A 26,301-nucleotide genomic window follows, 5' to 3' on the forward strand; every position below is an offset into this window, starting at 1 on the left:
TAGATGGCACCAAATACATCTGAATTGCAAAGACTTCTCTAACTTCCAGTAAATGAGCAAAAAATGTACAGATTCTGGAACAGACAAGGTGAATGCGAAGATGCTATCTCACCTGCTGGGATATCTAGAGTTATGTGGCATAGTTTCAGAATAACATGTTGCCAATTTCCTTATAGGTATGTACATGTAAATGTATCTGGTGAAAAATGTATATGAGTCGGTACACTACCATAGTGGTTAGCATGATGCTTCACTGTGCCAGCGACCTGGGTTCAATTCCCGCTGCTGTGACTGTGTGGATTTCTTCCAGTTGCTTCAGTTTCCTCCCACGTTCCAAAGACGTACGGATCAGTAGGTTAATTAGTCACTTAGGTTAATTAGTCACGTGGGTGTAATTGGGTGGCTCAGTCTCATTGAACCAGAAGGGCCTGTTATCTGTAAATTTAAAAATAAGTTGATCTTTGATCCCTGATTTCTGATGTCGAGCGGAGTGAATTTCTTCCCTGATGAGGTCAGACACCTTTCTGATTCTCCTCACTAGATGGCTGTGGGTGCAGAATCTTTGAATATATTGAAGGCAGTGACTGTGACAGACATTTACATGATTGGAACTCCAGGGGAATGGGAAAAGGGTACTTTTGGGGTCACGGTAAGCTAAACCATGATTTTATTAAATAGCAAAGCAGGGCTTGAGAGGCTAATTGGCCTTCTCTTCTTCTCTTGCTCCTGTTTGTATTGTTCCCTTTCTGACTCCATCACAAAATAGTATATGGTGACATAAACGTGCTGTTCAGCAACTCAAACAAACCAGTGTCGCTGCTGCTGTTCCGGGGTTGAGTGAAGAGCCAATGTGATGGCATCTGTAGGAGTGGATCCAAGTCACCTCTCAGGATCTCGTTTAGTCAGGGTGTCAAAGGGGAGAAAGCAGGAGAATGTGTTTGAGAGGGATAATGAATCAGCAATGATCGAATGCCAGAGCAGACACAATGGGCAGAATGGCCTAACTTTGCTCTCATTTCTTATGGTCCAATGTGTTGAAGGACCTGTTTCTGTAATATCTGATTCTACTAATTACACTTTTGAGCGGAGGGTAAACCAGCAGAATGCAAATATCGAATACAGTCTCCAGTCCTGTTAGGTTTTAATTCAACTAAAATCCATGCAAACAATTCATTTCATGTCAACACTTGTGGACAATTTCTTTCCCTTTGTCAGTCTGATGGCTATACCCAATTGCAACTCCTTGGATGCATGTCAATATTTCTAATCCTGATTACTCAGTGACCTGTTAAAAAGTTTACGCATGGGTGTGGATGCAGAATGAAACCAGAACAAATTTAAGGTGATTAGACAATAAGACATAGAAGCAGAATTAGGCCATTGAGCCCATCAAATGTGCTCCACCATTCCATCATGGCTGATTTATAAGACAATAGGACCATAAGACATGAGAGCCAATTAGGCCATTTGGCCTGTTGAATCTGCTCTGCCATTCCATCACGGCTGATTTATTATCCCTCCTAACCACATTCTCCTGTCTTCTTCCCATAACCTTTGACACCCCTTCTAATCAAGAACCTATCAACCTGTGCTTTAAATATACCCACTGACTTGGCCGCCTGTAGCAATGAATTCCACAAATTCACCACCCTTTCACTAAAGTACATTTATTATCAAGGAATGTTTAAATTATACAGCCTTGAGATTTGTCTGCTTACAGGCAACCACAAAGCAAATCCGAGAGCCCAGTTTTTAAAAAAGGTGCACAGAAAAAGAGAAAAGAAACACAAATCAGCCTCCAGTCCCAACACCTTGCCTTTCCAGTCTATCTGGCCAGTGTTTAAATTGTCCAAACAGCGTATCATACCTTGCATTAGGACCTGGGCCCTGCCTCAGCGAAATCTCCAGGCCTAGACTATGTCATCCAGCCTGAAGCCGTTCTTGACCTCTCCAGATCAGCTCGGCGCTTAGAATAGTCCAACCTTATACCCGGTGTAGTTGGACGGACATTGAAACTCCTCTGCCTCTCCGAATCGCTCACTCCAACTCCATCTGCTTCATTTTTGCAACACAGCAGCACAGCCCATCCCTTGAATCCACATGACCTTTGCTCGGCTATTCATTCATTGCGGTGATAGTTTACCACAATTTACTTCAGAAAAGGTGTTATTAATAATGTTTAATTGAATTTCTTGCCATTCAAACTACCAGTAAGCTCTTGGTTGCCTTCAGTAGCGCCATCTTAAACCAGAAGATCATGGTGATCATGGTCACTATGGCACCAACCCCATATCTCTCTATTTCCTTGATATCCAAAAATTTATAGTTCTGTTGTCCTACAAATAACCTGTGGTCAGAGACCAGAACAGAAAGTCACTGGCTTTAAAAAGCGTGGTATTTTAATTTAAAATTGTATATAATTCCATAAAAAGGATGATGGCAGAACAATAATGGCTGGAATTTCTGGAAGCTATTCAGAAGGCACAGGATATATACATCCCAAAGAGGACGATGACACAACCATGGCCAACAAGAGAAGTCAAAGCCAACATAAAGGCCAAAGAGAGGGCATATATGGAGCAAAATTAGTTGGAAGTTAGAGGATTGGGAGGCTTTTGAAAACCAACAGAAGTCAACTAAGAAAGTCATTAAGAAGGTAATGATGGAATACGAAAGTAAGCTAGCCAATAATATCAAAGAGGATTCCAAAAGGTTCTTCAGATACATGAAGTGTTAAAGAGAGGCGAGAGTGGATATCGGACCACTGGAAAATCATACTGGAGAGGTAGTAATGAGGAACAAGGAAATGGTGGATGAACTGAATAAGTATTTTGCATCAGTCTTCTCGGTGGAAGGCACTAGCAGTATGGTGGGAGATCCAGGTGTCTGTGTGTGCAGTTATCATTACTAGAGAGAAAGTTCTTGGGAAACTGAAAGATCTGAAGGTAGATAAATCACCTGGACCAGATGGTGTACACTCCAGGGTTCTGAAAGAGATGGATGAAGAGATTGTGGAGGCATTAGTAATTATCTTTCAAGAATTATTAGATTCTAGAACAGTTCCAGAAAACTGGAGAATTGAAAATGTCACTCCACTCTTCAAGAAGGGAGAGAGGCAGAAGAAGGGAAACTATAGGTCAGATAATCTGACCTCAGTGGTTGGGAAGATGTTGGAATCGATTATCAAGGATGAGGTCTCAGAGTACTTGGAGGCACATGATAAAATAGGTTGTAGTCAGCATGGTTTCCTCAAGGGAAAATCTTGCCTGACAAATCTGTTGGAATTCTTTGAAGAAATAACAAGCAGGACAGACAAAGGAGAATTGGCTGATGTTGTGCATTTGGATTTTCAGAAGGCCTTTGATAAGGTGCCACACTTGAGGCTGCATAACAAACTATGAGCCCATGGCATTACAGGAAAGACTCTAGCATGGATAAAACTGGCTAGAATGGAGGGAAAGAGTGGGAATAAAGGGACCCTTTTCTAGTTGGTAGCTGGTGATTAGTGGTGTTCCACAGGGGTCTGTATTGGGACCAATTCTTTTTACATTGTATATCAATGATTTGGATGATGGTATTGATGGCTTTGTTGCAAAGTTTGCAGATGACATGAAGATAAGTGGAGGGGCAAGTAGTTTTGAGGAAGTAGAGAGGCTACAGAATGACAGACAGATTAGGAGAATAGGCAAAGAAATGGCAGATGGAATACAGTGTCAGGAAGTGTACGGTCAGGTACTTTGGTAGAAGAAACGATGGGGTTAACTATTTCCTAAATGGAGAGAAAATACAATAAACAGAGGTGCAAGGGGACTTAGGAGTCCTTGTGCAGGATTCCCTAAAGGTTAATTTGCAGGTTGATTTGGTGGTGAGAAAGGCAAATGCAATGTTTGCATTTATTTCAAGAGGATTAGAATATTAAAGTAAGGATGTAATGTTGAGATTTTATAAAGCACTGGCGAGGCCTCACTTGGAGTATTGTGAGCAGTTTTGGGCACCTTATCTTAGAAAGGATGTGCTGAAACTAGAGAGGGTTCAAAGAAGGTTCAAAAAATGATTCCAGAATTGAATGGCTTGTGATATGAAGAGTGATGGCTCTGGGGCTGTATTCACTGGAACTCAGAAGAATGAGGCATGACCTCGTTGAAGCCTATTAAATAGTGAAAGGCCTTGATAGGGTAGATGTGGAGAAGATGTTTCCTATGGTGGGAGAGTGTGAGACCAGAGGACACAGCCTCAGAATAGAAGGGCGTCCTTTTAGAAGCGAGATGAGGAGGAATTTCTTTAGCCAGAGAGTGGTGAATCAGTGGAATTTGTTGTCACAGGCAGCTGTGGGGGCCGTCTTTGTGTATATTTAAGGCAGAGGTTAATAGATTATTGATTGGTTAGGGCATGAAGAGATACAGGGAGAAGGCAGGAGATTGGGGCTGAGAGGAAAATTGGATCAGCCATGATGAACTGGCAGAGCAGACTCGATGGGCCAAAAGGTCTAATTCTGCTCCTATATCTTATAGTCTTATGGAATGGTGGTGGAGAGAAAGGTGTGTTCTGATGTGGCTTCCATCAATGACACCCATCATAAACTGGGGGACCACTTTATTGAGTACATGGACCAACCCGATAGGAATTGACTGACTCAGCTGTAACATTTTGTGAAAGCACTGGGTATGAGAAACAAAGCTCTAGTCATTTGAGTGTAAATTTAATATAAGCAGTTTATTTGATAATAGGATATACAAGCTGAAATAAACTTTTCTAGTGCATAACTATGGTTGATATTCCATCAGGCCATACAGTGGTACTACTTGAGATGTGCACCAGGTCCAGTCCTGAACTCTGATGTCTATACACGCTTGCGTGTTCTTCCTATGACTGAGTGGGTCTCCTCCCAGGTCCCATTCTAAAGGTTAAATATTGGCTGTAAATTGCCTTTTGGTAGGTGATAGATTTGGGAGGTGTAGGAAAGATGAGAAAGTAGGGATAAAAATGAAGCTCACGTGCAACCTGGGTAAACTGATGGTCCCATTTCCATACTGTACATCACTACAACTGCATTACTGTTCCACCAATATTCACAAATAAATAAATCCACGTTCATCAATTCCACTCCCCTCTTACATCTTTTCCAGGTACTCAACAGCAGCACCTATTATTGACCCAATCTTTTATCTTCTGGAACCTACTATACAGGATATACAGTACCTCTTGAAGACTGCATGAATGTTACGTCCTTTTATTTTCATCTTAACTTAATGGGAGTGATTTCACTTATTTTCCTAATAAAAGAAGCAATTCTTGAATGAGCTTGGAGAACTTTGATTGCATCACAGCCTGGAATGGTAACATAAATGCCCAAAAACGAAAAAGCCTACGAAAGTGGTGGACACAGCCCATCCATCACAGGAAAAGTCCTCCCTACCATTGAGGGCATCATCTGCAAGGAATGCTGCACAAGAAAGTAGCACCCATCATTGAGGATCCCCACCAACCACACTGCACTTTATTCTCTTTGTTGCTATCAGGAAAAAGGTACAGGAGCCTTGGGTCTCACACCATCAAGTTAAGGAACAGTTATTACCCTTCAGGCTTCAGGCTCCTGAACCAGCATGAATAACTTCATGCTTCTCAACTCTGAAATGATTCCACAACCCAGGGACTCATTTTCAAGGATTCTACATCTCATGTTCTCAGTCTATTTACTTAGGGGTTTTTTTGTATTTGCAGTTTGTCGTCTTTTGCACATTGGTTGTTTGTTAGTCTTTGTGTGTACCGTTCCATTGATTCTATCGTATCCTGTTATTCTACTATGAATGCCTGCAAGAAAATGAATTTCGGGAGAGATCTACTTCAACATCCCAAGGTGGAAACTGATAGATCCTGGAAATTTGCCCATAACCTCAGTTCAAGGAAAAAACTAAAAGATTCCAATCTAGTTCATCCCAATCCAAATTTACATCTCTGGAATCTACCAACAGTAATTAAGCCTACCAGACTGAAAAAGCTGTAATTCAGGATGGCCAGTTATATTAGTGATCTATGCCGTTCACTGAGAGCCAGATCAATTTGTTGTTTTTAAACCTTTTGCTTCCTAATTTCCTACCAGTTTTGGTATGCATTTGCAAGGTTTTAGGCAAAGTAACCATTATTCCTTGGAATGTGGGAGAAGGACAGGAGACCTTATTTTATACACGTCTAGAAGGCATAGAAAAGGCAGAAGTTACCAATCTTTTCCCCAAGGTAGAGGAGACCAAAACAAGGAGGATAGATTTAGGGAAGATTTAAAAAGGATCTGAAGGACAATTTTTTTCCACGCAGAGCAAGGTGAGTAAATGGAATGTGCTGCCAGGAAAAGTGTTTGAGACAGAAGCACTTGTTTTGGTGCAGTATATAGAGGGGCAAGGCTTGGAGGGATAAGGCTGAACCCCGGCCACTAGCACCAGCTGAGTGAGTATGGACATGCAGACCAAAGAGCTGCATCCATGCTCATCTATGACTCTGGATTTGCAGTAACTGGAGATAATTTAATTTTCCAACCTTACTTCTTGTTAAAATAGAACTGGAATGCCAGGGCCTAAGTAGCAGGTAAAATCACTAGAGTTGACATACAGACCATAATTTTAAGGTATTTGCAGCAAAGTACGGGGTGGGGGGGGGGCCGGGTCATCAGAGGATTTTTTTTTAAAAAAGAGTCGCATTTGGAATGTCCTTTAGGGTAGCAGTAGAGGCAGATACATTAGGGAGTATTTAGGATCTCTTAGAAAGCACACAGATGATAGAAAAATGGAGGGTTATGTTAGGAAAGGATTAGGTTGATCTTAAGAGTTAAAATGTTTGCACAACGTTATGGGCTGAGGGGCTTATACTGTGCTGAAATGTACCATGTTTCATGTTTAATCATGCTCTTCTATGCCTTGATGAGTAAGTGCTCATCTGGACACATAATCCTATAAAAGGAACTCTACATCGACCACCAAGGCAATGTACTCCAGGTTCTCACTAGAGTGAAAAGCCCCAATCCCCTAACATTGCCCCTAGTTTTTTCTATGTCTATTAAGAGAAAATTTTTCCTGCAGTCTAGCCTATCTATTTAGAAACTTAAGAATAACAACTAAAAGCATCCTCAGATTGAATCCAAAGTAGTTCTAAAAGTACAGATTTACCTTATTAGAGATGGAGCATCTTACTTTGAAGAATGTTTGCAAATAAATCCCTTCCACCCCTCTCCGCTATCTATTTGGATATTTCATGATGACAACTAAAAGCATACACAGATTAAATCCAAAGTGGTTCTAAAAGTGCAGATTTATCCAACTTGAGATGGAACATTTTACTTTGAAGAACGTTTGCAAATAAATTGCTTCCATCCCTCTCCAGTATAGAACAGTCTTTTATTCTGAAGACTTGAAATAGTTTGTGACCCATGAGCAGAGAATACAGAGCACCAAGTCATTATTCAGCATCTTTATTAAGGCAAGCATGCTATAATCCAAATATTCAGTTTCAGTTTTTAATGCTTAACCATCAAAAACATGGTCAACTAAACATAGTGTGGATCTGCTGAACATATCCACACTAATGGGTTACAAAACTTTAAAGAAATGAATGCATCAAATGTTTTAATGTATCAAACGTTTTTGTGCATAAAACATCTACCCCAGACTAGAAAACTTCACAATTTACATTTTTTTTTGTAATTTTCCGCATAAAAGTCTAGGACTAGCAGCACTTACGCCAGACCTGGTAGTGACTTCATTTCATAAGCTTAGAGGTTTCCTTTATGATTTTTTTCGTAAACATTTTCTGTTTTGATATGTTTTAGAGTTTTCTTTTAAACTTTATCCAATGTTTAGATTTTTTTTTCAGTAATGCAAGCTTCATTGTCGTCCTCTCCTGCAGAACAAAAAAAAATTTTACATTTATTGTTCCAAATATATTTCCTGCAAAAAGAATTTAGAACATTCATGTGTAATAGACTTGAACTCCGCCAATAATTAGTTGAACAGACAAAAGGAAATTGATGCACAAAAAGTACATATGTGTATTTTTGCATATAAAAAACTAACAATTTCTTGATAGCAGAAAGTGAATTGCCCACTATGGCTGCACAACTTAACATTTTTAATTGTTTGCGATCTGATTTGGAGAGAACAACATCTGCGGTCAGGGAATCAAAGAACACTGTACATTTTGTCATCCTAACTAAATTAACCTCAGTAATAGAACAATGATTGCTAAATAAAATTCAATTCTATACTAACTCCTTCACTCCACCCCACCATCACCACATACACCTTACCTAGTGTCACTAGATGGACACAAAATCAGTCTAGGTATTGTACAGTCTGTTTTAGAGGATTGCTTTTGTGTTTATATTTTGCATTTTTTATGCTGCATCAAATCCAGAAGTAAAAATCATTTTCATCTCCTTTACACTTATGTATGACAATAAACAATCTTGTACCTTGAGTAGAAATGTCATTTAGCCCATTATGTCACTTTTGTTAATGATTGTTAAATTCAGGCCAAAAATATTCAACTTAATAGTTAAGCAATACACATCAAAGTTGCTGATGAACGCAGCAGGCCAGGCAGCATCTCTAGGAAGAGGTACAGTTGACGTTTCAGGCTGAGACCCTTCGTCAAGACTCAATAGTTATCAGCTTTTTTTGAATTATGCTCCTAAACTGTAGCACTCAATACCTAAATCTACAAGGGATGCAGCTTCAGTTGACAGTTTTAAACACCAGCTCAAAAGCTATTTAACCTTGCTTTTAACTAACATCATTTTGTCTTTTATTTTCACGTTTACACTTTATTGCATTGTAGAGCACTTTGACCTATATCATTTGTATGTAAAGTGCTCTTTAAATAAGTATTATTTAGCCCATTATATCCTTACTTAACTTAGCTGTTCAACCCAATTCCATTTCCCAACCCGCAGCATTTTATAGCTAATGGCAACAGTTCTTAACATGTGGTGCACAAGCCCCTCCAGAAAGCAATGCCAAAGATCACAGGAGATCCAAGTAGTTTTAATAAGGGGTAATTTTAAAATATATCTCCAATATATGTGCCTTGGATTATGTTTAAAATATCTCATTTCTACAATCTATCACTGCAAGTTGCCATACCTAAATTGTTCAATAACATTAATCTGTATTCTTGTTCCAGACTCCACTGTAAACTTTAGATCCTTACCCAGCATCTGCTTCTGCTTCTGTTCCTGGGGAGGGGCAGCAGCTAGCATGGAATCAGTCAGGGGTTCCTGGTCTTGTACGTGAACTGCAGGCTGAAATGGGAGAGCATGCATTAAATCCTGCTTAACATAAGAACATAAGAAATAGGAGCAGGAGTTGACCACCTGGCCCGTCAAGCCTGCTCCGCCATTCAATAAGATCACGGCTGATCTGGCCATGAACTCAGCTCCACCTAACTGCCTTTTCCCCGTAACCCTCAATTCCCCTACTATGCAAAAATCTTTCCAACCATGTCTTAAATATATTTACCGAGGTAGCCCCCACTGCTTCATTGGGCAGAGAACTCCGCAGATTCACCACTCTCTGGGAAAAGCACTTCCTCCTCATCTCCATCCAAAATCTACTCCCCTAAATCTTGGGGCTATGTCCCCTAGTTCTAGTCTCACCTACCAATGCATAGAACCTTCCTGCCTCTATCTTATCTATCCCTTTCATAATTTTATATGTTTCTACAAGATCTCCTCTCACTCTTCTGAATTCCAGTGAGTACAGTCTCTGGCGACTCAATCTCTCCTCAGTCTAAAAATTAGGTCACAATGCCAATTTTCATCTTGAGATACCCACATCCCAACTGTATTTGAGATTTATCTGATGCAAGGAGTAGAACAGGATCTGGAATTAATACATGTGCTCATGTAATCCGGGAGCATTATTCTGCTGGCATTGGTTGCTGCTTTCTAGTCATGCGATAATGTACAGAGTACCACACAAGAACAGATTGAGAAGCGGTCTTACCTAACCAATGCCTACAATGCCAATGTGTAACCTTCTTTACAACACTACTGTGCCCTTGTTTAAAAGCCTTGCATACAGCAATTAAAATGTTAATCCAATGAAAAGAAACTTCAAAATTACATTGAGAACTGGCACAGTATTCAGACTTCCTGAATTGATAAGTAAATCTAAAGATTGCATAAGAGTTCCTGTATTATTGTTTAATCTACATGTCAGCAGTTCCATTTTGAAACAATATATAACACAAAACATTAGCAAAGCACCTAATTAGATGCAGCTAAAATCAAGACCATTAACTTACATGGCAATTTTCATCCTGGGACATTAAAGCCTCTCCCTAACACATCTACAGTCCGTGGGTAACGATGACAAGGCTATCACTTACTGCTCATCAGCCCTCCGGGTAGTAGTGAGACGAGCTCCAATCCATTTAGTTTGTGATATATAGTAACAATAGATAGGAAGTTTCAGTGTTTAGACCCAGCAGCAATCAAAGTACGGCAATGGAATTCCATGCCAATTAAAACGAAGTTTTAGATGGCCTTTTTATGTATATCTTGCCTTTTTCCTCGTTGCTGATAGAAATCTGAGGTGCTTTCATCATAGCCACAAGTAACTGCAGAGCATTTTCTTGACTGTACACAATACAGCCATCATTTGATAACAGTGGAGGGGCTGAAAGCTCAAAACAAGGATGCCACTGAAAGAGACTGCTGTGTTCTGAACAGTGTCTTGCTTGTTGGAGCTGCACTCACCAATGGGAATAACAGCCTTACTCATGTGCATTCAGTTGCTGGAAAGGCTTTAAACAGCAAGGAATTAAATCATAGAATAAGAAACCCCTCTGCTGTTATTAGAGCCAGAGAATCTGTGTGGCTGAATTATCTGGTAACCCCCAGATGTTGGGGGTTGCTCTCAAAGGCAATGGCAATATGCTTGGGTATTCTCCTTGGAGATGATCACTGTTGCCACTAATGTAGCACAAACTGTACCTGCCAAATGCCTCAACATCTGGAATTGTTCAATGCTTAGACCGGAGTACCTCATTTCCGGAATTTGAAAATGGAATGCAATGTTACAATCTGCAGCCAGCATTTCCATTTCTCATCTTAAGGTACAACATTGGAAAAACAGCTAAAGATTATTGGGCCTTGGACAATGCTCCCAATGAATTCCTGAATGTTTTGTTTTTCTTACTTTTTGGGTAATAACCACACCACCTCCCTCTATGTATTGTAAAATGCAAGGGAACTTACCACAATTAACATTAGGCTTCTAGGTCTGTGTGCTCTTACTGTGACAATTATTTTCCCCATTAATTCATTTCAACCTCTTAGTACGGGCATTTCCTTTGTTCTACATACTCCTCCCCCAAGTTCCCTCATACTGAAAATTTACACTTGTGATTAAGCTACGAACTCAAATGTTGAACAACCCTCTTTCCAGAGCTGCTGTCTGACCTGCTGAGTTTGTCCAGTACTGTTCTTAATTCCCTCTGATTTCAAAGGGCTGCAGTTGTTCTGATTTTCAATGTAAATCATATTCTTATCTTTAAACCATTATCACTAATGCCTGATCCTGATGCCAATTTCTTATTCGCATCCGGGTATCTATCTAAACTACAATACTCGTATAGAAGCGTATAACCATCAAACTCAGATAGACACTTGACTGATTAAGTTCCGGGTACACGAGATTCACGGAGTTGAAGCCAGGACAATGGAACTCCATGAAACCAACTCTTCTGTTGAAATTATTCTATAAATTTCAATGTTGAAAATTACTCTATCGTGTTCTAGAGCACAGAAACGGGCTCTTTGCTTTATCACATTCATGCCAACCCTTTGCCCATCTACAATCTCATTTGCTCACTTTAAGACCATCTTTCTATGCCTTGTCTAAATGTCTACTTCAATGCTTTTCAAACATACTAATCTTACCCAATTTCACCATTTTCATAGACATCAACTCTCTGCAAAATATACTCCTTAAATCCACTTTAAAATTCCCTCTTTTCATCTAAAACCTATGCCCTTATTTCTGATCCCCTGAGAAAAGATTTCGACTGGCTACACCTCAGTAATATCTCTGTTGGCTCAACATTTAGCTTTCTTTGCTCAAAGGAAAACAAGCCCAGCCTATCCAAATCTTCCTCCAATCCAAACAACATCCTTTCCAATTCTTCTGCATTCTCTCCAAAATAATTATATCCTTCTTATCATGATGTGACCAGGCCTCCAAGTGCAGCCTAACCAGTACTCTAAAGCTGTTTGCAAAATCTGAAAAGATAACGTACCTGTTGCATAGCAACCGGAGGCTGGGTATTTAGATGTTGTTGAGGATTGCAGACTCCTGCAGCATATTTGTATTGTGTAAACGAGCGAACACCAGGAGCTGTAGCACCAGCACGAGGTCCCATTGTCTGTATTGCTGTGTTAGCTTTAAAAAGAAATTGACAAAGTTCAAAAGTCTGAAAACAGTTGATATTTTGTTACTTGCTAATTGTTAAACTACAGTCAGGTAAAATATTTCCACACCTTAAATACTACATCATTTGTGCTCCAAGTTCCACAGCTAATTTATGTAAACATTTGACTAAATTTTACTGAACAGCTCACTGAAGGAAAAGCTGACTCCATAACTGTTTTCCCACACTAGTATACAATGTGCAACCTATCTTCCTTCTGCAGTACAGGCAATGGCAATGACACGTTAGCTCTTTAGAAAAAAGTTTGCACAACTCAGGATATCCCGAACTATTTCAGAGCCAACGAAAAGCATCCAGTTAAGTCATGCACATCTTCCCCCTCTGGTTAGTGAATTGTCCAACCTGACAAGCTTATCAAATGCTTCCCAAATGTCCCTAACTACAGTATCACCCTTATGGCATGGTTGTCAAAGGGGAAATGCAGAGGAACCTGTCATGACTAATTCTGCACAATTGCATAAACAGTAAAGTTAGTGACAAAATATTATTTATTTATTGAAATACAACACAGAGTGGGCCCTCAGGGCTCTTCAAGCTGCACCACCCAACAACCCCTGATTTAACCCTAACCTAATCACAAGACAATTTACAATGACCAGTTAATCTATCAACCAGTACATCTTTGGACTGTGGGAGGAAACCAGAGCACACAGAGGAAACCCACACCATCATAGGGGGAATGTACAAACTCCCTACAGACAGCAGCGGGAATTGAACCCGGGTCACTGGTACTGTAAAGTGTGCTAACCAATATGCTACCATGCCACCCCATTTAGTTTGAATGGTAATGATTTCACAATAAATTGGTTTAATGTCTCACCCAGACTTTAAAATAATTAAACTGGGAAAAAATGAAAATCAAATGTAAATTTTATACTTTATACCTTGTCATCTTCAGTTTAATCTGACACAAGTTTCATTAAGTATAAATACACTAGGCAATTGCAGCAGTTCACAAGTCTGTCTCTTGTTTACCAGGCTCAGGATTTCCATACATGTGTAGGAATCTCAAATTTTATGAAACTTATACCAAGAAATATTCCGGCAGAATTGAATAGAACTGTCAGACTTGCTGTGCAAGTACCAGCCTAATGAAACAGTTCACATTAAACACGAGTTTAAAATGAATGTAGTTTTATTACCATAGTAAGATACCAGTATTATGAATGACCAGCTGGCTCTCAATTGTTTGCAATACATTTGTGAAAAAATGCTAACAACTATGGTAAAGCTTTAATATCAAAATAATTTCTACATCATTAGAACAACCAATGTGCTCCCACTTTCTTTAACTCTCGTCATCTTGCCACGAGGTTAAAACTACCTGTGGTTTTACCAAGACATGAAAGGAGCAATTTCTAGAATAGATCAACGAAGCAAGAAAACAGAATTGCATTTAAATAGGGGAACATGCCGCAACTGATTTTCACTAGGTTTAAAGTACATTCTTACGAACAGACAGCTCACCAACACGCTGAGTGTTCATGGCACATGGCACCTGAGAAGTTGGTCTCATGGAACTGATGGTTGGTGGTCGGGGACCTGTTGGACGTATGCTGCCAGGCATACTCTGGAATGCTAACAAGCAGATCCAATTTTATAGAAATCAGGGGGAAAAAAATCAAAGTTAGGATGCAATAAAACTACCCAAATAATAACTGACAGTCACACAGAAATGTTTATCTTTACTTAAAAGCATTCTACTTACGTTGTGGCCTGACACTCTGGGCAGCCCATCGAGCGTTGGGTCGAAGCTGTGCAAGCTGACCTGTTGGGTAATATGCAGCACGGTTCTGAGCCTGTGAATAATTCAGTCAAAAACGACCTTTAAAATGTTGTCATTACATCACAAGCTCATTTATGTTTATTTCATAAATGACAACAGACTCTTAATACAAAATCCAGCTCCACTTTTAATGTAGAATAATTTACCTGAGGGAATGGTGCTAACAAGTACCCAGACGGTGGAGCTGGTTGGTAAGGATTGATAACAAGATTGATGACAGGATTTGAAACAGCTCTGACATTCGCCATTCTCTGTATGTATTGGTTTGTCAGACGAGCTTGTCGTTCTTCTTTGCGCTGAGCCAGAGCAACATACAAAGGCTTGGGGCCAACAATCCGGCCATTCATCTCTGTTATAGCCATGGTAGCTTCCTCTGGTGAAGAGAAACAGACAAATCCAAAGCCTTTACTGCGCCCATGCTCCATCATCACCTATATAGATAAAAGGGAGATATTTCATTCTGATAAACAACCAGTTTCAATTATTACCTGAACAATACAAAGTTCAACAAACTTGACAATCTCGTATTTGAAACTTATTGTTTACTTTAAAATGCCATTTATGTGATGTCCATTCAACAATATGCCAAAAATTGTTAAGTTCTCGTGCTTAAGCAACACATTCAGTCAAGATTTTTGTGTTAAGATGCCAATTTATCATTAATCTACTTCTAAAATTCTGACAAAAAGTTATTCTTCCTCTGACATGGTAATGTATTAGGCACAAAGTAACAATACCTTAGCACTTGTAATTGTACCGAATGGTGAAAATTCTTTGCGCAGTCGCTCATTATCAAAACACTTATCCAGATTTTTGACATAAAGGTTGACCCCCTATAATTGAAAAATATCCAAATTCAAACTTATATTAAACCATATTTAAACACAAATGTACTTTAAAAATCGTTAAACTGACATACTTCATACAGAAGCAACAGACAGAATTATGCAATCCCTTAATCAATTCAAAACTCAGTCAACTTTACATATTAACCATGAATGGAGATGGCAACTTAATGGGGAATAGATGCTTTGTGAACATCTCCATTACTAGCAGCAGAGCTGAAACCTGATGATAAAAGCCAAGAAGATAAAATTGCATTTAATAGCATTGTTGATAAGGATACTCCAAGACGACCTTTGAAATGCAGAAACTGCATTAATCAGCCATTTCAAAACAGCAATTCCAATAATCATTGTAATAATCACGACACTGTCAATGATTTTGTCTGAGAAGACAATTGTAATGCTAAGGTAACTGCTCTCTTCATGAAAATAGCACACAGAATCTTATTACATCAACCATAAAGTGAAAATGGGGCTTCCAAAACATGGCCTCTCTTCACTAGTCTTCCAATGTTCATCAGAAACTCCGTTCATTTTTTGGTGATCAGCTCTGAAGTGTTCAGAACCACCTGCCAGAGACATTGAGTAGATAATCCATCTAGTCTTCTCCGGAGTACTCTGCGTCAAATGCCACTCTTCTACCACTATTCACTCCAGGACTTGTTAAGGAGCCAAACACATCCCAGATAAACCACTGAAGACCAACGCTCTGCAGAATGAGTAATCCTCAATCCCACAGTTCCAAAACAACTAACTCCTGTGTGACTGTAAGGAAAAAGTTAAATGTCTCCTTGGTAGATCCTAAGATAAGATGGAAGTCTGTAAGAGAAAATGGTGTTGGCTTGGAGTGGGATTGGGATTGCCCACAGCAATGTTTGAGAAAGTTAAGAGAGTACAAGTCTATGGCCATAATAGTGGAAGATGGTGAAAAATGTATTTTTCCCATAGAAAGGCAAGGGCCATTGTGCAGAGGCAGGTACCAAATGCATGGAGAAGTATCAGTGTAAGTGGTTTTGAAGGGTATAAAAAGGGGTACCTTCTTGGTGCAAGGAGAGAGTTTTGTCCTAGATCACGGCTGACCATGAGTGCTGAGATAGGGAATGGTACATCAAGCGAGTCGGAGTACGTAGAATTGGAGTTAGACTGAGATTTTTGAGATAGAGAGAAAGGGAGGGAGAGAGGGGAGGCTGCGTGGAAACATTCCACAGATCAGCTCATTCCGAAGATGATAAGTATTATTTTGATTTTTGTACACCTACTACTTACTGCCTTAGAGATTTATTTTTACTTTAGTTTTGTATTTGTGCTAGTTCTAATGAAGTGTGAACATTTGCGTCACCTCCTTTGTTTGCGTATATGTGCGCATATACCCTGAGCTGAACCAGAAGAGAACACATAACAAATCTCAAAATAATTTTCATTTACAAATCCACACTATGAGCAGGATTCAGCATAATGGGTGCAATGTTTTGCAACCAACAGGACAAGTCTGGGGATGAGACTGAGATTAAGGTACTGGTGTCGAGGGACAACACCCATGGATTTGTTGCAGTGGCCAGTGTGTTGTTGGAGGGTTACCCACCCATATGTTGGAGAGCTGAGATGAAGAGCAGTAGGGGTGACATCCTGGCTTGGCAGCCACTCTGCTAGGTAAGGCAGGGTTTCCCAAACGAGAAGTGAGCAAGGGAATGGCCTGTTAGATTTTGCTGTACACTTTGAAAACTAAACTAGATGTGTATAGGGCAGCAGAGCAAAGGTTGTTTGCGACCTATGACAGGATTGGAATCATGGAGCAGCTGAGTCTGAGTCAGCTTGGTTGGCCCATGGACGAGCTGACAGGGCCGAAACCCAGCGAGCCACCCAAGCGTGTAAGTCCCTTCGAGCGTTGCAGGAGCATTGGGCGAGGCGGAATGGTCAGCAGGGGGATCCTACCAAAATGAGACCATTAGTGGCTAAGGGGTGGGAGCACACGACAGTTGGGATGGCGATATCTGCCATGGCGCTGATTCTCAGTGTGGAGCTCCCGCCAAACCTGAGCGGAATGTTTCATACGAGGATCCTGCAGTACAGGCTCGTCCGGTGTGTAGTCAGTCATAAGACTACAAGCACATGGGGGGGGGGGTTGGAAGGGGATGGATAAACGACACAGGAGGAAACAGTGACTGGGCCATGAAAGACTGATGAGAAAGGAGCCATTTGAGATAAACACGTGCAGAAGGGCGGAGAAGATCTGGCTGTACGGTTGGTTCAGTTGTGGGATATGGGTGCTGGCATGGTGCATTTGACTGTGGTGGAGGCTAATGACTCTCTCCTGCTTGCTACACAAAGTGGTTTCAGATACGGAAAGACAATGGTGACTCTGCAGATCTGTTCTCGCGGTATTAAGGATTTATCCCTCTGCAGTAGATCAGGGACAGCAGGGTGCGGCTTGGCTCAGTGAAGTGATTGCGATGCTTCGAGCTATAGTCACACAAACAGGCGTTACCGCAGATTGCCGTGGGATGGCTCAGATGAGGCAATATTGAATCAGGGGTATGTGAACAGGATGGCTCACCATGTGCCCTCACATTTAAAGGGCAATCTGGGACACCCCATGGGTGAGGCACCAGAGAGGACAGGGGTATTAAGACACATTGATGAGGGAAAAACAAAAGTTAAGAGTTTTGAAGTCAAGGAGGGGACAGGAACCATTAAAAATTATGCCAACCCCATCCAGCTTGGAAGGAAATGTTTCAAGCTCTGTTAAAGGCAGGGGCGGATAAGGTGCAGATTGATGGTCTGCCCACAGGAGCCATGTAAAGCTTATGGAAATATCATTGTGGGAGGCAGGTGCAGCCCAGGTATGGCAGATTGATTTACAGCAGACCCCTGCCCCAGCAATGACTTAAATATTTGTTTCCCATGGTTGACAACTATTCAGGTTTTTAACAGCAATGCCTTGCACAAGAGCTGACCAGGATCACACACTGAAGGGATTGCACAAGTTAATCGACTGTTCTGGGGACCCTCAAGGAATAGAGTTAGATAATGTGTCAAACTTCTCGGGACAAGCCAAGAAAGACTGGGCTGCCAGTAGGGACACTCATGGGGTACACCACATACCCTATTATCCTCAAGTATCAGAGCTAATTGAAAGAATGAATGGACTTTTAAATCAACGGACTCACTTATTGACACCAACTTACATCTTGTGGGGGTGGCTGTCTGTACTATCCCATGCCTTGTACAATCTAAACAACAGACCTTTACCCCAGATATCACCGATGAGCAGGACGATCGGGTGTACCCCAGAACGGGAGAGGGAACCAGGCATTGAAGAAAGGGCTCCCACAGTGGGAGGAAATGTATGGGTGCACATTCCAAACTCTCTGGTTCGCAAGGGGGAGATTGTAGCAAATGGAGATGGTAACACTTACTGGGTATCAATACAGGGAAAGACCATCTGGTGTATTCAAACAAGGAGAAATCGACTAAATGAGAATGATTAACATTTTTGGAAAACTGATACAGTAATAACAGCAACACACATCAAAGTTGCTGGTGAACGCAGCAGGCCAGGCAGCATCTCTAGGAAGAGGTACAGTCGATGTTTTGGGCCAAGACCCTTCGTCAGGACTAACTGAAGGAAGAGTGAGTAAGGAATTTGAAAGTTGGAGGGGGAGGGGGAGATCCAAAATGATAGGAGAAGACAGGAGGGGGAGGAATGGAGCCAAGAGCTGGACAGGTGACTGGCAAAGGGGATATGAGAGGATCATGGGACAGGAGGCCCAGGGAGAAAGAAAAGGGGGAGGGGGGGAAAAAGTCCAGAGGATGGGCAAGGGGTATAGTGAGAGGGACAGAGGGAGAAAAAGGAGAGAGAGAAAAAGAATGTGTGTATATAAATAAATAACGGATGGGGTACGAGGGGGAGGTGGGGCATTAGCGGAAGTTAGAGCAGTCGATGTTCATGCCATCAGGTTGGAGGCTACCCAGATGGAATATAAGGTGTTGTTCCTCCAACCTGAGTGTGACTTCATCTTTACAGTAGAGGAGGCCGTGGATAGACATTTCAGAATGGGAATGGGATGTGGAATTAAAATGTATGGCCACTGGGAGATCCTGCTTTCTCTGGCGGACAGAGCGTAGGTGTTCAGCAAAACGATCTCCCAGTCTGCGTCGGGTCTCACCAATATATAGAAGGCCACATCAGGAGCACCCGACACAGTATATCACCCCAGCCAACGCACAGGTGAAGTGTCGCCTCACCTGGAAGGACTGTCTGGGGCCCTGAATGGTGGTAAGGGAGGAAGTGTAAGGGCACGTGTAGCACTTGTTCCGCTTACAAGGATAAGTGCCAGGAGGGAGATAGGTGGGGAGGGACGGGGGGGGGGGAGAACGAATGCACAAGGGAGTTGCGTAGGGAGCGATCCCTGTGGAAAGCGGGGAGAGGGGAGGAAAAGATGTGCTTGGTGGTGGGATCCCATTGGAGGTGGCGGAAGTTACGGAGAATAATATGTTGGACCCGGAGGCTGGTGGGGTGGTAGGTGAGAACAAGGGGAACCCTATTCCTAGTGGGGTGGCGGGAGGATGGAGTGAGAGCAGATGTGCGTGAAATGGGGGAGATGCGTTTGCGTACAGTAATAAGAGATGCTTTGTTTTCTCCCAGTTAAAATAACAGCCCTGTAATTAATCTCATGGGTGGCATGGCTTTTACTTAAAAGCATTTTACTTATGTTGTGGCCTGACACTTTGGGCAGCCCATTGAGCGCTGGATCGAAGCACTGCAAGCTGCCTGTTGGGTAATTTGCAGCACGGTCCAGAGCCTGTGAATAATTCAGTCGATAACGACCGTTAAAATTTTGTCATTACATCAAAAGCTCATTTATGTTTATTTCATAAAGAACTACAGCCACTTAATACAAAATCCACCTCCACTTTTGGTGTATAATAATTTACCTGCCGGATTGCTGCCATGAAGTACCCAGACGGTGGAGCTGGTTGATAAGGATTGATAACAGGATTTGGAACAGCTCAGACACTCACCATTCTCTGCATGTATTGGTTTGCCAGATGAGCTCGTCGTTCTTCTTTGCGTTGAGCCAGAGCAACATACAAAGCTTTAGTGCTAACAATCCGGCCATTCATCTCTGTTACAGCCTTGGTAGCTTCCTCTGGTGAAGAGAAACAGACAAATCCAAAGCCTTTACTGCGCCCATGCTCCATCATCACCTATATAAATAAAGGGAGATATTTCATTCTGATAAACAACCAGTTTCAATTATTACCTGAACAATACAAAGTTCAACAAACTTGACAATCTCGTGTTTGAAACTTATTGTTTACTTTAAAATGCCATTTATGTGATGTCCATTCAACAATAGGCCAAAAATTGTTAAGTTCTGATGCCTAAGCAACACATTCAGACAAGATTTTTGTGTTAAGATGCCAATTTACCATTAATCTACTTCTACAATTCTGACAAAAAGTTACTTTTCCTCTGACATGGTAATGTATTAGGCACAAAGTAATAATACCTTAGCACTTGTAATTGTACCGAACGGTGAAAATTCTTTGCGCAGTCGCTCATCATCAATACCATCATCCAGATTTTTGACATAAAGATTGACCCCCTATAATTGAAAAATATCCAAATTCAAACTTATATTAAACCATATTTAAACACAAATGTACTTTAAAAATCGTTAAACTGACATACTTCATACAGAAGCAACAGACAGAATTATGCAATCCCTTAATCAATTCAAAACTCAGTCATCTTTACATATCAACCATGAATGGAGATGGCAACTTAATGGGGAATAGATGATTTGTGAACATCTCCATTACTAGCAGCAGAGCTGAAACCTGATGATAAAAGCCAAGAAGATAAAATTGCATTTAATAGCATTGTTGATAAGGATACTCCAAGACGACCTTTGAAATGCAGAAACTGCATTAAACAGCCATTTCAAAACAGCAATTCCAATAATCATTGTAATAACCACGACACTGTCAATGATTTTGTCTGAGAAGACAATTGTAATGCTAAGGTAACTGCTCTCTTCATGAAAATAGCACACAGAATCTTATTACATCAACCATAAAGTGAAAATGGGGCTTCCAAAACATGGCCTCTCTTCACTAGTCTTCCAATGTTCATCAGAAACTCCGTTCATTTTTTGGTGATCAGCTCTGAAGTGTTCAGAACCACCTGCCAGAGACATTGAGAAGATAATCCATCTAGTCTTCTCCGGAGTACTCTGCGTCAAATGCCACTCTTCTACCACTATTCACTCCAGGACTTGTTAAGGAGCCAAACACATCCCAGATAAACCACTGAAGACCAACGCTCTGCAGAATGAGTAATCCTCAATCCCACAGTTCCAAAACAACTAACTCCTGTGTGACTGTAAGGAAAAAGTTAAATGTCTCCTTGGTAAATGCTAAAATAAAATGGAAGTCTGTAAGAGAAAATGGTGTTGGCTTGGAGTGGGATTGGGATTGCCCACAGCAATGTTTGAGAAAGTTAAGAGAGTACAAGTCTATGGCCATAATAGTGGAAGATGGTGAAAAGTGTATTTTTCCCATAGAAAGGCAAGGGTCATTGTACAGAGGCAGGTACCAAATGCATGGAGAAGTATCAGTGTAAGTGGTTTTGAAGGGTATAAAAAGGGGTACCTTCTTGGTGCGAAGAGAGAGTTTTGTCCTAGATCACGGCTGACCATGAGTGCTGAGATAGGGAATGGTACATCAAGCGAGTCGGAGTACGTAGAATTGGAGTTAGACTGAGATTTTTGAGATAGAGAGAAAGGGAGGGAGAGAGGGGAGTCTGTGTGGAAATATTCCACAGATCAGCTCATTCCGAGGATGATAAGTATTATTTTGATTTCTATATTGCTACTATTTACTGCCGTAGAGATTTATTTTTACTTTTGTTTTGCATTTGTGCTAGTTCTAATAAATTGTGAATATGTGCGTCACCTCCTTTGTTTGCAAATCCATGCACGTATACCCCGAGCTGAACCAGAAGAGAACACGTAACAAATCTCAAAATAATTTTCATTTACAAATCCACACTATGAGCAGGATTCAGCATAATGGGTGCAATGTTTTGCAACCAACAGGATGAGTCTGGGGATGAGACTGAGATTAAGGTACTGGTGTCGAGGGACAACACCCATGGATTTGTTGCAGTGGCCAGTGTGTTGTTGGAGGGTTACCCACCCATATGTTGGGGAGCTGAGATGAAGAGCAGTAGAGGTGACATCCTGGCTTGGCAGCCACTCTGTTAGGTAAGGTAGGGTTTCCCAAACGAGAAGCGAGCAAGGGAATGGCCTGTTAGATTTTGCTGTACGCTTTGAAAATTAAACTAGATGTATATTGGGCAGCAGAGCAAAGGTTGTTTGCGACCTATGACAGGATTGGAATCGTGGAGCAGCTGAGTCTGATTCAGCTTGGTCAGCCTGTGGACGAGCTGACAGGGCCGAAACCCAGCAAGCCACCCAAGCATGTAAGTCCCTTCGAGCGTGGCAGGAGCATTGGGCGAGGCGGAGTGGTCAGCAGGGGATCCTACCAAAATGAGACCATTACTGGCTAGATTAGATTAGTTTAGATTAGATTATGAGGACACCCAGTCCTCTTTTATTGTCATTTATTAATGTATGCATGAAGAAATGATACAATGTTCCTCCAGAATATCACAGAAACACAAGACAAATCAAGACTAAAAAAACTGACAAAAACCACGTAATTTGATAAAGAACAGACCATGGGCACAGTAAAAAAAACTCTCAGTCTCTCAAAAGTCCCATCTTCTCACGCAGACGGTAGAAGGGAGAAACTCGCCCTGCCATGAGCTTCCAGCGCCACAAACTTGCTGATGCAGTACCCTGGAAGCACCCAACCACAGCCGACTCGAGTCCGTCCGAAAACTTCAAGCCTCTGACCAGCCCTCCGACACTGAGCACCATCTCTGCCAAGCGTTTTGACCCCAACCCCGTCAACAAACAATAGGCGAAGCCAAGGATTGCAGGCCTTCCCCTCCGGAGATTCTCGATCGCACAGTAGCAGCAGCAGTGAAGCAGGCATTTCAGAAGTTTCTCCAGATGCTCCTCTGTGCTTCTCACATCTGTCTCCATCAAATCAGGATTGTGCACGGTCCCTACTTAAACATGTGTTATCATGGTCTGATAGCATAAGACCTCGATTCATTACTCTTTTGTCTGAGATACGGGTAGTCCACTATATCGATGATATTGTGGTTAGAGGATCCACCGGCGGTACAGCTGAAGTCCTGGATGTGCTGGTAAGCCACATGAGGAACTGAGGATGGGTAGTGAATCAGCACAAAATACAGGGGCCGAACCAGATAGTCCAGCTTCTGGGCGTCCAGTGGGTCTCAGGACATCAAGCAATCCTATAAAGTACAGAACAAGATAACTAAACTGGCTGCTCCCACAAATAAGCAAGACACCCAAGGATACGTGGGGCTATTGGGCTACCTACAGGAGATGGCACATACCACGCCCAGCTGACCTGTTACGACCCTTATATATAAAAAAAATACAGAAAGAAAACAATGAATGGGGTCCAGAGCAACAATAGGCATTTGAGGCTGCTAAGGAAACAGTGGCTCAGCCCCCTCATTTATCCGGTTTGCCCTGTGAGCTGCCAGTAACCGTACATCAGAATACCACTGTATGGAGCTTATGGCAAAGACAGAATGGGGTGAACATTCCCCAAGGGTTTTGGTCCTGCACCCTTTGAAAGAGAGCTGCTAGCCTGCTACTGGGCCTTGCTGGAGACTGAGGCCTTGACTAAGGGAAGGGAGGAAATCATGAGATGGACCTCCCCACTGTGATGTGGGTGGGGGGAGGGTGCAGCAAGCTTCTATTGTGAAATGGAAGTGGTACGTCGCAGAATGGGCAAAGAAGGGCTCAGAGGGGATCAGCAAATTACCCGAAAGTGTAGCCCACGTGCTGGTGAAATGGTACCGAACATACTGACCTGCTCCCCTCTCCTGTTAGGTGGGGGCGAGCCCTATGGACAGTTTTCTGAAGCCTGGGTTACTGGAAAGCTGGCACCCAGAGATGGGAATCTGCCACGCTAAACAGTCACGGGTGCTGCAGGGAAAGGGTGGTTCCAGCCAGCTAGCAGACCTGGTAGCAGTCACCTTAGCATTGCAGCTGTGCATGTAACCAGATGGATGGGCAGCTGTGAATGGATTGACGGTGTGAGTGGCAGAAACAGGGAAAGCCCCTGTCAGGACAGGGGGGACAGGCGCTTTGGGAAAAGATCTAGGAAGCGGCCCAATGAATGAAAATCACTGTTTTCCATGCAGATGCTCACCAGAAAGACGCCTCTCTATCCACCACCTTTAATAATAAAGTGGACCAGTTGATCCGGGGGACATCAGGTCAACACTCCTGAGTTCCGAGCAATGGGACAATCGGCATGTGACATGGCTGGTCACTTGGGAGTGCAAGGCACAAAGGAACGGGCTACACAACGAGGGATATGACTACAGCAGACATCACGAAAATAGTTCTTACCACACGTGATATTTGTCAGCAAGTTCTAAGAAAAGAACTCCCTGAGAAGCCGACTGCCCACATTAAAAGGGAGGCAGGTCCAGCCCAGGTACGGCAGACTGACTTACAGCGGACCCCTGCCCCAGCAACGATTTAAATATTTGTTTCCCATGGTTGACAACTATTCAGGTTTTTAACGGTAATCCCTTGCACAAGAGCTGACCAGGATCACACACTGAAGGGATTGTACAAGTTAATCGACTGTTCTGGGGACCCTCAAGGAATAGAGTTAGATAATGGGTCAAACTTCTCGGGACAAGCCAAGAAAGACTGGGCTGCCAGTAGGGACACTCATGAGGTACACCAAATACCCTATTATCCTCAAGTATCAGAGCTAATTGAAAGAATGAACGGACTTTTAAATCAACGGACTCATTTATTGACACCAACTTACATCTTGTGGGGGTGGCTGTCTGTACTATCCCATGCCTTGTACAATCTAAACAACAGACCTTTACCCCAGATATCACCGATGAGCAGGACGATCGGGTGTACCCCAGAACGGGAGAGGGAACCAGGCATTGAAGAAAGGACTCCCACAGTGGGAGGAAATGTATGGGTGCACATTCCACACTCTCTGGTTCGCAAGGGGGAGATTGTAGCAAATGGAGATGGTAACACTTACTGGGTATCAATACAGGGAAAGACCATCTGGTGTATTCGAACAAGGAGAAATCGACCAAATAAGAATGATTAACATTTTTGAAGGACTAATAATAACAGATGCTTTGTTTTCTCCCAGGTGAAATAACAGCCCTGTAATTAATCTTATGGATGATATGGACTTTACTTAAAAGCATTCTACTTACGTTGTGGTCTGACACTTTGGGCAGCCCATCGAGCGCTGGGTCGAAGCTGTGCAAGCTGTCTGTTGGGTAATTTGCAGCACGGTTCTGAGCCTGTGAATAATTATATATAACCATATAACAATTACAGCACGGAAACAGGCCATCTTGGCTCTTCTAGTCCATGCCGAACACTTACTCTCACCTAGTCCCACCAGGTAACATTCTAGTAAATCTTCTCTGTACTCTCTCTATTTTGTTGACATCTTTCCTATAATTCGGTGACCAAAACTGTACACAATACTCCAAATTTGGCCTCACCAATGCCTTGTACAATTTCAACATTACATCCCAATTCCTATACTCAATGCTCTGATTTATAAAGGCCAGCATACCAAAAGCTTTCTTCACCACCCTATCCACATGAGATTTCACCTTCAGGGAACTATGCACCATTATTCCTAGATCCCTCTGTTCTACTGCATTCTTCAATGCCCTACCATTTGCCATGTATGTCCTATTTTGATAAGTCCTACCAAAATGAAACACCTCACATTTACCAGAATTAAACTCCATCTGCCATCTTTCAGCCCACTCTTCTAACCGGCCTAAATCTTTCTGCAAGCTTTGAAAACCTACTTCATTATCCACAACTCCACCTATCTTAGTATCATCTGCATACTTACTCACTCAATTTACCAGCCCATCATCCAGATCATTAATATATATGACAAACAACATTGGACCCAGTACAGATCCCTGAGGCACATCACTAGACACCGGCCTCCAATCTGACAAACAGTTATCCACCACCACCCTCTGGCGTCTCCCATCCAGCC

At 42.0% G+C, this 26,301-nt stretch overlaps 1 protein-coding gene across 6 annotated transcripts in view; it reads right to left on the reverse strand.

Annotated features, from left to right (window-relative positions):
- Positions 1–7,443: 7,443 nt before the first annotated feature.
- Positions 7,444–26,301, reverse strand: part of LOC134350265 (polyadenylate-binding protein 1-like) — a 43,783-nt gene continuing 24,925 nt past the window's right edge. For 5 of the 6 annotated variants that reach the window (XM_063055296.1, XM_063055313.1, XM_063055304.1 and 2 more), the window contains 10 exons: positions 25,487–25,576; positions 20,622–20,717; positions 20,131–20,316; positions 15,001–15,096; positions 14,410–14,694; positions 14,186–14,276; positions 13,945–14,055; positions 12,286–12,428; positions 9,196–9,286; positions 7,444–7,887 (listed from right to left, as the gene is read on the reverse strand). In XM_063055296.1, coding sequence (XP_062911366.1) covers positions 7,844–7,887; positions 9,196–9,286; positions 12,286–12,428; positions 13,945–14,055; positions 14,186–14,276; positions 14,410–14,694; positions 15,001–15,096; positions 20,131–20,316; positions 20,622–20,717; positions 25,487–25,576 — 1,233 coding nt within the window. In that variant the 3' untranslated portion in view covers positions 7,444–7,843. The remainder of the gene's footprint in view (positions 7,888–9,195; positions 9,287–12,285; positions 12,429–13,944; positions 14,056–14,185; positions 14,277–14,409; positions 14,695–15,000; positions 15,097–20,130; positions 20,317–20,621; positions 20,718–25,486; positions 25,577–26,301) is intronic. The other variant, XM_063055328.1, reaches the window with a different exon arrangement.

Source organism: Mobula hypostoma, chromosome 1 (assembly GCF_963921235.1).
Source record: "Mobula hypostoma chromosome 1, sMobHyp1.1, whole genome shotgun sequence".
Lineage (NCBI taxonomy): Eukaryota > Metazoa > Chordata > Chondrichthyes > Myliobatiformes > Myliobatidae > Mobula > Mobula hypostoma.